At 40.8% G+C, this 12,500-nt stretch overlaps 1 protein-coding gene across 1 annotated transcript in view; it reads left to right on the top strand.

The window, feature by feature from the left end:
• Positions 1–11,127: 11,127 nt before the first annotated feature.
• The window catches only part of lama1 (laminin, alpha 1), a gene marked incomplete at its 5' end in the record, with an annotated part of 64,061 nt that continues 62,688 nt past the window's right edge, over positions 11,128–12,500 (top strand). Inside the window, 1 exon segment of the mRNA XM_079806857.1 lies at positions 11,128–11,200. Coding sequence (XP_079662983.1) covers positions 11,128–11,200 — 73 coding nt within the window.

Genomic DNA, 12,500 nt, shown 5'->3' with positions numbered 1-12,500 from the left:
CCGCATTTTTCGAGATTAGCAAATGTCCTCAAAAGCAGTCTTGGCACCTTGGACAAAGACACCGCATGCCAATTTTTAAAGTCAGTTAGACTTAGGGTTGCGTAGTTATAGCCATTTTAATGTTTTTTCCATGTTATAGAGCCACCAAGTGTCCAGACGCCGCGGCCACTGAATGAGCTCTTACATAAGTGTGCCAAGTTTGGTGAAAATATCTCATTCCGCTCATGAGTTACAGCCATTTTAGTAAAAGTGGCTATACCGCTCTTTTGGCGGCCCGAAATTTCAAAATTATTGACAATTTGGTTCAGATCAAGCCAAAAACATAGGACAAGTTTGCTAAAGTAGGATTTCCAAATCTAAAATACACATAAATGACGTCTTGAGCCAATGAATCCAATGATAAAAGACTCTGAAATGTCTAAGCTTAATGGTTTCGGAGTTCTGACTGATTCCGTACTCTTGAGCGCTGTAGCGCCCCCGTCAGGCCGATTGGGACCAGCTTTGGTGTCGCTGTAGACGGTTTGAGCACTACCATCCCTCAAAGTTTCAAGTCACGTTTTGGTCTGACCGAACACTTTTAGGGGAGAATGATGATCATTGGAAATTCTAACAATTACAAAATAATTTAATACTCCTGATCTTATTTTCTATAGTGCCTTTAAAGGTCGCTCTCTCAAAGCAATAACAAAGACAAACACCCAACACACCTTGAATGAGCTCCAGCTTCAGCAGTTCATGTGAGGTCAGATCTCAACACATCAGATGTCCAGAAGAGGGCAGCAAACACACACAATGAGGACATGCACGTTTGAGATAATGCTTCATATTCGACTTTCCTCAATGGCCTTAGTAGCACTAAAGCACAACAATGAACATATACATTAGCATTAACATTCGTGCATTTGGCAGATGCTTTTATCTAGAGTGACTTGCATTGCATTCAAGGTACACATGTTATCAGTTCAATCATTCACTGGGAATCAAACCCATGACAACACTTGCTCTGCTTTTGGAGATACTGGAGGGATATAGAAACTATTTTTGGATTTTCATGAAGGAAATAAGCACTTGCAAATTAGAATAGAGTTCAAGATCTAAGAAGACTGAGAAGTTCAACATGAAAGGACAGAAACCAGTAATAATAGTGATGATATATTGCACCAATAAAACTAGTTGTATTACCAATTCACAAGATTAACGGAATGCAGAGCTGATATAAAACATTGGATGACCAGTAATTTCCTGCAACTCAATTCAGAAAAAAAAAAAGAATATTTAATTATTGGACAAAAAAAGCTCCACAAGTAGTGCCCTAGAATACTGTCTAACACTTGATGGCTGTTCTGTCCAGTCCTCTGGTCAGTGAGGAACCTGGGTGTGCTCTTTGATACCAATCTCTCGTCTGAAAGCCACGTTTCTAGCATCTGTAAAACTGCATTCTACTATCTTAAAAATATATCTAAATTACGGCACAAGCTCTCAATGCAAAATGCTGAACAGTGAGTTGAGTCGTTCATGACCTCAAGGCTAGATTATTGTAATGTTGATGAGCTGTAGATTATTGTAATGTTGATGAGCTGTAGATTATTGTAATGTTGATGAGCTGTAGATTATTGTAATGTTGATGAGCTGTAGATTATTGTAATGTTGATGAGCTGTAGATTATTGTAATGTTGATGAGCTGTAGATTATTGTAATGTTGATGAGCTGTAGATTATTGTAATGTTGATGAGCTGTAGATTATTGTAATGTTGATGAGCTGTAGATTATTGTAATGTTGATGAGCTGTAGATTATTGTAATGTTGATGAGCTGTAGATTATTGTAATGTTGATGAGCTGTAGATTATTGTAATGTTGATGAGCTGTAGATTATTGTAATGTTCATGAGCTGTAGATTATTGTAATGTTCCTGAGCTGTAGATTATTGTAATGTTGATGAGCTGTAGATTATTGTAATGATCATGAGCTGTAGATTATTGTAATGATCATGAGCTGTAGATTATTGTAATGTTGATGAGCTGTAGATTATTGTAATGTTGATGAGCTGTAGATTATTGTAATGATGATGAGCTGTAGATTATTGTAATGTTGATGAGCTGTAGATTATTGTAATGTTGATGAGCTGTAGATTATTGTAATGATGATGAGCTGTAGATTATTGTAATGATGATGAGCTGTAGATTATTGTAATGATCATGAGCTGTAGATTATTGTAATGTTGATGAGCTGTAGATTATTGTAATGTTGATGAGCTGTAGATTATTGTAATGATGATGAGCTGTAGATTATTGTAATGTTCATGAGCTGTAGATTATTGTAATGTTCATGAGCTGTAGATTATTGTAATGTTCATGAGCTGTAGATTATTGTAATGATCATGAGCTGTAGATTATTGTAATGTTGATGAGCTGTAGATTATTGTAATGTTGATGAGCTGTAGATTATTGTAATGATGATGAGCTGTAGATTATTGTAATGATGATGAGCTGTAGATTATTGTAATGTTCATGAGCTGTAGATTATTGTAATGTTGATGAGCTGTAGATTATTGTAATGTTGATGAGCTGTAGATTATTGTAATGTTCATGAGCTGTAGATTATTGTAATGATCATGAGCTGTAGATTATTGTAATGTTGATGAGCTGTAGATTATTGTAATGTTGATGAGCTGTAGATTATTGTAATGTTGATGAGCTGTAGATTATTGTAATGTTGATGAGCTGTAGATTATTGTAATGTTCATGAGCTGTAGATTATTGTAATGATCATGAGCTGTAGATTATTGTAATGTTGATGAGCTGTAGATTATTGTAATGTTGATGAGCTGTAGATTATTGTAATGTTGATGAGCTGTAGATTATTGTAATGTTGATGAGCTGTAGATTATTGTAATGTTGATGAGCTGTAGATTATTGTAATGTTGATGAGCTGTAGATTATTGTAATGTTGATGAGCTGTAGATTATTGTAATGTTGATGAGCTGTAGATTATTGTAATGTTGATGAGCTGTAGATTATTGTAATGTTGATGAGCTGTAGATTATTGTAATGTTGATGAGCTGTAGATTATTGTAATGTTGATGAGCTGTAGATTATTGTAATGTTGATGAGCTGTAGATTATTGTAATGCTCATGAGCTGTAGATTATTGTAATGTTCATGAGCTGTAGATTATTGTAATGTTCATGAGCTGTAGATTATTGTAATGATCATGAGCTGTAGATTATTGTAATGTTGATGAGCTGTAGATTATTGTAATGTTGATGAGCTGTAGATTATTGTAATGATGATGAGCTGTAGATTATTGTAATGTTGAATAAGCTGTAGATTATTTTAATGTTGATGAGCTGTAGATTATTGTAATGTTGATGAGCTGTAGATTATTGTAATGTTGATGAGCTGTAGATTATTGTAATGTTGATGAGCTGTAGATTATTGTAATGTTGATGAGCTGTAGATTATTGTAATGTTGATGAGCTGTAGATTATTGTAATGATGATGAGCTGTAGATTATTGTAATGATGATGAGCTGTAGATTATTGTAATGTTGATGAGCTGTAGATTATTGTAATGATCATGAGCTGTAGATTATTGTAATGATCATGAGCTGTAGATTATTGTAATGTTGATGAGCTGTAGATTATTGTAATGTTGATGAGCTGTAGATTATTGTAATGTTGATGAGCTGTAGATTATTGTAATGTTGATGAGCTGTAGATTATTGTAATGTTCATGAGCTGTAGATTATTGTAATGATCATGAGCTGTAGATTATTGTAATGTTGATGAGCTGTAGATTATTGTAATGTTGATGAGCTGTAGATTATTGTAATGATGATGAGCTGTAGATTATTGTAATGTTCATGAGCTGTAGATTATTGTAATGTTGATGAGCTGTAGATTATTGTAATGTTCATGAGCTGTAGATTATTGTAATGTTGATGAGCTGTAGATTATTGTAATGTTGATGAGCTGTAGATTATTGTAATGTTGATGAGCTGTAGATTATTGTAATGTTGATGAGCTGTAGATTATTGTAATGTTCATGAGCTGTAGATTATTGTAATGTTCATGAGCTGTAGATTATTGTAATGTTCATGAGCTGTAGATTATTGTAATGTTGATGAGCTGTAGATTATTGTAATGTTGATGAGCTGTAGATTATTGTAATGTTGATGAGCTGTAGATTATTGTAATGTTGATCAGCTGTAGATTATTGTAATGATCATGAGCTGTAGATTATTGTAATGTTGATGAGCTGTAGATTATTGTAATGATGATGAGCTGTAGATTATTGTAATGTTGATGAGCTGTAGATTATTGTAATGTTCATGAGCTGTAGATTATTGTAATGTTGATGAGCTGTAGATTATTGTAATGTTGATGAGCTGTAGATTATTGTAATGATGATGAGCTGTAGATTATTGTAATGTTGATGAGCTGTAGATTATTGTAATGATGATGAGCTGTAGATTATTGTAATGTTGATGAGCTGTAGATTATTGTAATGTTGATGAGCTGTAGATTATTGTAATGTTGATGAGCTGTAGATTATTGTAATGTTGATGAGCTGTAGATTATTGTAATGTTGATGAGCTGTAGATTATTGTAATGATGATGAGCTGTAGATTATTGTAATGATGATGAGCTGTAGATTATTGTAATGATGATGAGCTGTAGATTATTGTAATGATGATGAGCTGTAGATTATTGTAATGATGATGAGCTGTAGATTATTGTAATGATGATGAGCTGTAGATTATTGTAATGATGATGACCTGTAGATTATTGTAATGATGATGACCTGTAGATTATTGTAATGTTGATGAGCTGTAGATTATTGTAATGATGATGAGCTGTAGATTATTGTAATGTTCATGAGCTGTAGATTATTGTAATGTTCATGAGCTGTAGATTATTGTAATGTTGATGAGCTGTAGATTATTGTAATGTTGATGAGCTGTAGATTATTGTAATGATGATGAGCTGTAGATTATTGTAATGATGATGAGCTGTAGATTATTGTAATGATGATGAGCTGTAGATTATTGTAATGATGATGAGCTGTAGATTATTGTAATGATGATGAGCTGTAGATTATTGTAATGATGATGACCTGTAGATTATTGTAATGTTGATGAGCTGTAGATTATTGTAATGTTGATGAGCTGTAGATTATTGTAATGTTCATGAGCTGTGGATTATTGTAATGTTCATGAGCTGTAGATTATTGTAATGTTAATGAGCTGTAGATTATTGTAATGTTAATGAGCTGTAGATTATTGTAATGTTGATGAGCTGTAGATTATTGTAATGTTAAGGAGCTGTAGATTATTGTAATGTTCATGAGCTGTAGATTATTGTAATGTTGATGAGCTGTAGATTATTGTAATGTTGATGAGCTGTAGATTATTGTAATGTTGATGAGCTGTAGATTATTGTAATGTTCATGAGCTGTAGATTATTGTAATGTTCATGAGCTGTAGATTATTGTAATGTTCATGAGCTGTAGATTATTGTAATGTTGATGAGCTGTAGATTATTGTAATGTTGATGAGCAACACATGACCAACACATGACCGACACATGACCAACACATGACCAACACATGACCAACACATGACCAACACATGACCGACACATGACCAACACATGACCAACACATGACCAACACATGACCAACTCATGACCAACACATGACCAACTCATGACCAAGACCAACACATGACCAACACATGACCAACACATGACCGACACATGACCAACACATGACCAACTCATGACCAACACATGACCAACACATGACCAACACATGACCAACACATGACCAACACATGACCAACTCATGACCAAGACCAACACATGACCAACACATGACCAACACATGACCAACACATGACCAACACATGACCAACACATGACCAACACATGACCAACACATGATCAACACATGACCAACACATGATCAACACATGATCAACACATGACCAACACATGACCAACACATGACTGACACATGATCAACACATGACCAACTCATGACCAAGACCAACACATGACCAACACATGACCAACACATGACCAACACATGACCGACACATGACCAACACATGACCAACACATGACCAACACATGACCGACACATGACCAACACATGACCAACACATGACCGACACATGACCGACACATGACCGACACGTGACCTACACATGACCAACACATGACCAACAAATGACCAACACATGACCAACACATGACCAACACATGACCCACACATGACCAACACATGACATGACCAACACATGACCAACACATGACCAACACATGACATGACCAACACATGACCAACACATGACATGACCAACACATGACCAACACATGACCAACACATGACCAACACATGACCCACACATGACCAACACATGACCAACACATGACCAACACATGACCAACACAAGACCAACACATGACCAACACATGACCAACAAATGACCAACACATGACCAACACACGATCAACACATGATCAACACATGACCAACACATGACCAACACATGACTGACACATGACCAACACATGACCAACTCATGACCAAGACCAACACATGACCAACACATGACCGACACATGACCAACACATGACCGACACATGACCAACACATGACCAACACATGACCAACACATGACCGACACATGACCAACACATGACCAACACATGACCGACACATGACCGACACATGACCGACACGTGACCAACACATGACCAACAAATGACCAACACAAGACCAACACATGACCAACACATGACCAACAAATGACCAACACATGACCAACACACGATCAACACATGATCAACACATGATCAACACATGACCAACACATGACCAACACATGACTGACACATGACCAACACATGACCAACTCATGACCAAGACCAACACATGACCAACACATGACCAACACATGACCAACACATGACCGACACATGACCAACACATGACCAACACATGACCAACACATGACCGACACATGACCAACACATGACCAACACATGACCGACAAATGACCGACACATGACCGACACATGACCGACACGTGACCAACACATGACCAACAAATGACCAACACATGACCAACACATGACCAACACATGACCAACACATGACCAACACATGACCCACACATGACCAACACATGACATGACCAACACATGACCAACACATGACCAACACATGACATGACCAACACATTACCAACACATGACCCACACATGACCAACACATGACCAACACATGACCAACACATGACCAACACAAGACCAACACATGACCAACTCATGACCAACACATGACCAACACATGACCAACACATGACCAACACATGACCAACACATGACCAACACATGACCCACACATGACCAACACATGACATGACCAACACATGACCAACACATGACCAACACATGACATGACCAACACATGACCAACACATGACCAACACATGACCCACACATGACCAACACATGACCAACACATGACCAACACATGACCAACACATGACCAACACATGACTCTGAAGTGTCTGAGAGACCGTGATTAGACTCCCCCTGAAACTGCCTCATCGACACGGCATCCTCAATAAAGCCGTCTCCGGCGTGATGACTCCAATCCTTTGAATATTCCGTCTATTATGACCTCTGACCTGTAAAGTTTCCAGAATAATAATCATACGCTGTTTGTTAATTGGCCAGAGGAGAACTGCCCCCCCGACTGAGCCTGGTTTCTCCAAGGTTTATTTTCCTCCATTCTGCTCCTGATGGGGTTTTGGTTCTTGCCACTGTTGCCTCTGGCTTGGCGTGCTCAGTTGGGGACACTACATTTTTCAACTAAATATCCAAATAAATCTAATTAATAAACTAAATTAACCATATAAACTAAATTACTGATCTAATTACTGATCTAAAGCCCACACTGTCACTGTATGATAATTGAAATGAACTGATGACATCAGCGTTTTTTTCCAGAATGGCTATACAGCTGAATAAAATTATGCTGCATTATTTTCCTGTTTAACACTGTAAAGCTGCTTTGAAACAATCTGTATTGTTAAAAGCGCTATATAAATAAAGTTGACTTGACTTGACTTGTATAAAGTATCCAATCATCATGCTTGACACAAAAGTAAAGCTTTATTTATGGAAATTTACTCAAGTAGCTCATGAGGAATATAAATAAGTGAAAGTATTAAAGAAACAGGGTGGGCGTTTTTAACTTGGGCCTGTATGTCACAATCTAGCAACACCCTAGCAACACCCTAGCAACAGGATAGGAATGTGCTAAATCAGCAATTGTAGATCAACTCCCTAGAAACCATCCAAAACACCCTAGCAACAAAACACCAATGGAGTGAGAACACCTTAGTATCTGCATAGCAACACCCTGGCAACCCCTGACATTTTCTTCTGTTTCGTTAATATACTGTTAATAATGTTTCACATTCATAAGTGCATCTGATCATTATTGATTCATACATGGCACTTTGATTAAATAAATGCTATCCACATATTATTTGACTTATGAGCTGTTTGCTATAATGTACAAACGACTCTGGTACAGTCCGGCGGGTCTCCCCACTCTCTAAACTCATGGTACAGTCCGGCGAGACTCCCCCCTCTCTAAACTCATGGTATAGTCCGGCGAGACTCCCCCCTCTCTAAACTCATGGTACAGTCCGGCGAGACTCCCCCCTCTCTAAACTCATGGTACAGTCCGGCGAGACTCCCCCCTCTCTAAACTCATGGCACAGTCCGGCGAGACTCCCCCCTCTCTAAACTCATGGTACAGTCCGGAGGGTCTCCCCCCCCTCTCTAAACTCATGGCACAGTCCGGCGGGTCTCCCCCCTCTCTAAACTCATGGTATAGTCCGGCGAGACTCCCCCCTCTCTAAACTCATGGTACAGTCCGGCGAGACTCCCCCCTCTCTAAACTCATGGTACAGTCCGGAGGGTCTCCCCCCCCTCTCTAAACTCATGGTACAGTCCGGAGGGTCTCCCCCCCCTCTCTAAACTCATGGTACAGTCCGGAGGGTCTCCCCCCCCCTCTCTAAACTCATGGCACAGTCCGGAGGGTCTCCCCCCCCCTCTCTAAACTCATGGCACAGTCCGGAGGGTCTCCCCCCCCTCTCTAAACTCATGGCACAGTCCGGAGGGTCTCCCCCCTCTCTAAACTCATGGCACAGTCCGGAGGGTCTCCCCCCCCTCTCTAAACTCATGGCACAGTCCGGAGGGTCTCCCCCCCCCTCTCTAAGCTCATGGTACAGTCCGGCGAGACTCCCCCCCCCTCTCTAAACTCATGGCACAGTCCGGAGGGTCTCCCCCCCCTCTCTAAACTCATGGTACAGTCCGGAGGGTCTCCCCCCCCCTCTCTAAACTCATGGTACAGTCCGGAGGGTCTCCCCCCCCTCTCTAAACTCATGGTACAGTCCGGAGGGTCTCCCCCCCCCCTCTCTAAGCTCATGGTACAGTCCGGAGGGTCTCCCCCCCCTCTCTAAACTCATGGTACAGTCCGGAGGGTCTCCCCCCCCCCCTCCTCAACTCATGGTACAGTCCGGAGGGTCTCCCCCCCCTCTCTAAACTCATGGTACAGTCCGGAGGGTCTCTCCCCCCCCTCTCTAAACTCATGGCACAGTCCGGAGGGTCTCCCCCCCCCTCTCTAAACTCATGGCACAGTCCGGAGGGTCTCCCCCCCCTCTCCTCAACTCATGGTACAGTCCGGAGGGTCTCTCCCCCCCCTCTCTAAACTCATGGTACAGTCCGGAGGGTCTCCCCCCCCCTCCTCAACTCATGGTACAGTCCGGAGGGTCTCCCCCCCCTCTCCTCAACTCATGGTACAGTCCGGAGGGTCTCTCCCCCCCCTCTCTAAACTCATGGTACAGTCCGGAGGGTCTCCCCCCCCCTCCTCAACTCATGGTACAGTCCGGAGGGTCCCCCCCCCTCTCTAAACTCATGGTACAGTCCGGAGGGTCTCCCCCCCCCTCTCTAAACTCATGGTACAGTCCGGAGGGTCTCCCCCCCCCTCTCTAAGCTCATGGTACAGTCCGGAGGGTCTCCCCCCCCTCTCTAAACTCATGGTACAGTCCGGAGGGTCTCCCCCCCCCCTCTAAACTAATGGTACAGTCCGGAGGGTCTCCCCCCCCCTCCTCAACTCATGGTACAGTCCGGAGGGTCTCCCCCCCCTCTCTAAACTCATGGTACAGTCCGGAGGGTCTCCCCCCCCTCTCTAAACTCATGGTACAGTCCGGAGGGTCTCCCCCCCTCTCTAAACTCATGGCACAGTCCGGAGGGTCTCCCCCCCCCCTCTCTAAACTCATGGCACAGTCCGGAGGGTCTCCCCCCCCCTCTCTAAGCTCATGGTACAGTCCGGAGGGTCTCCCCCCCCTCTCTAAACTCATGGCACAGTCCGGAGGGTCTCCCCCCCCCTCTCTAAACTCATGGTAAGGTCCGGATGGTCTCCCCCCCTCTCTAAACTCATGGCACAGTCCGGAGGGTCTCCCCCCCCCTCTCTAAACTCATGGCACAGTCCGGAGGGTCTCCCCCCCCCCTCTCTAAACTCATGGTACAGTCCGGAGGGTCTCCCCCCCCCTCTCTAAACTCATGGTACAGTCCGGAGGGTCTCCCCCCCCTCTCTAAACTCATGGCACAGTCCGGAGGGTCTCCCCCCCCCTCTCTAAACTCATGGCACAGTCCGGAGGGTCCCCCCCCCCCCTCTCTAAACTCATGGCACAGTCCGGAGGGTCTCCCCCCCCCTCTCTAAACTCATGGCACAGTCCGGAGGGTCCCCCCCCCCCCCCTCTCTAAACTCATGGTACAGTCCGGAGGGTCTCCCCCCCCCCCTCTCTAAACTCATGGTACAGTCCGGAGGGTCCCCCCCCCTCCTCAACTCATGGTACAGTCCAGTGGGATTCAATGTAGCGGGACTGAATGAAAGAGACTAAAGTTTGAATGAGAGAGACAGAGAGAGAGCGAGAGAGAGAGAGAGAAGGAGCAGAACCAATGTACTTCTACACACAACTCTGAGAATTTCTGCACAGTTTGAGTTCGATTCAGTAGTTTATTGAGATATTTTAGAGAAGATGAAGATGAAGATGCTGTGGCCGTTTGCTGTGATTTTCTCATCATTGATTTGTGTTGAGGCTCAGCAGAGAGGTGAGCTCAAACACACACACACTCACACACACACACACGCATTTGTGCTCATCATCTACAGTGTTTTATTCAAACTGTGTAAAAAATATAAAATATAAGGCTTTAGATTAGAACCTGAGCATAGAACACAACTGATTTATTCTGCTCGTCGTTTGCCTTTACTCTCTTCCCTTGTGTTCAGATGTAGTGTTTACTGCAGGATATTCTGTAGAATATTTTCAGTACTTTGGTGATACCATGGTACAATAATGGTAATAACACAATAGATGTGCAAAAACAGTATTTCCATGGTACATGTCCAAAAAATCATGGTAGAACTGTGCTATTGTTTTGTTAGTGATGGTAAAAGCTACATGGGACGTGACTGTAAGTGTGTTTTATTTACTGTATAGTTATGTGGACATGGGTGATGAATTAAACAATTTAATGAGTTTACTTTAGTAGTGAACGCTTTGTATTTCAGTGCTTCATATGGTTTAATTAAATTAAAAGTTACTTTTAAAAGTAGTGTGTTACATTACGGAATTGCTCCCTAAAAAAGTAACTTATTGTGTTATTTAGTTACTTTTTACACAAAATAATGTTACATTACTGTTACTCCCTAAAAAAGTAACTTATTGTGTTACTTAGTTACTTTTTACGCAAAATAATCTGTGTTACTCCCTAAAAAAGTAACTCATTGTGTTACTTGGTTACTTTTTATGGAAAATAATGTGTTACATTACTGTGTTATTCTGTAAAAAGTAACTCATTGTGTTACTTGGTTACTTTTTATGGACATTAATGTGTTACATTACTGCGTTACTCCCTATAAAAGTAACTTATTGTGTTACTTAGTTACTTTTTATGGAAAATAATGTTACATTACTGTGTTACTCCCTAAAAAATTAACTTATTGTGTTACTTTTTACGCAAAATAATGTGTGGCATTACTGTGTTACTCCCTAAAAAGTAACTTATTGAGTTACTTGGTTACTTTTTATAGAAAATAATGTGTTACATTACTGCTTTATTTCCTAAAAAAGTAACTTATTGTGTTACTTAGTTACTTTTTATGGAAAATAATGTTACATTACTGTGTTACTCCCTAAAAAATTTACTTATTGTGTTACTTTCTACGCAAAATAATGTGTAACATTACTGTGTTACACCCTAAAAAAGTAACTTATTTTGTTACTTAGTTACTCTTTACACAAAATAATGTTACATTACTGCGTTATTCCCTAAAAACAAAGTAACAAATTGTTACTTAGTTACTATTTACACAAAATAATGTCTGACATTACTGTGTTACTCCCTA

This window comes from Gobio gobio (assembly GCF_949357685.1).
Source record: "Gobio gobio genome assembly, chromosome: 23".
Lineage (NCBI taxonomy): Eukaryota > Metazoa > Chordata > Actinopteri > Cypriniformes > Gobionidae > Gobio > Gobio gobio.
This window is presented reverse-complemented; position numbering and strand designations above follow the sequence as displayed.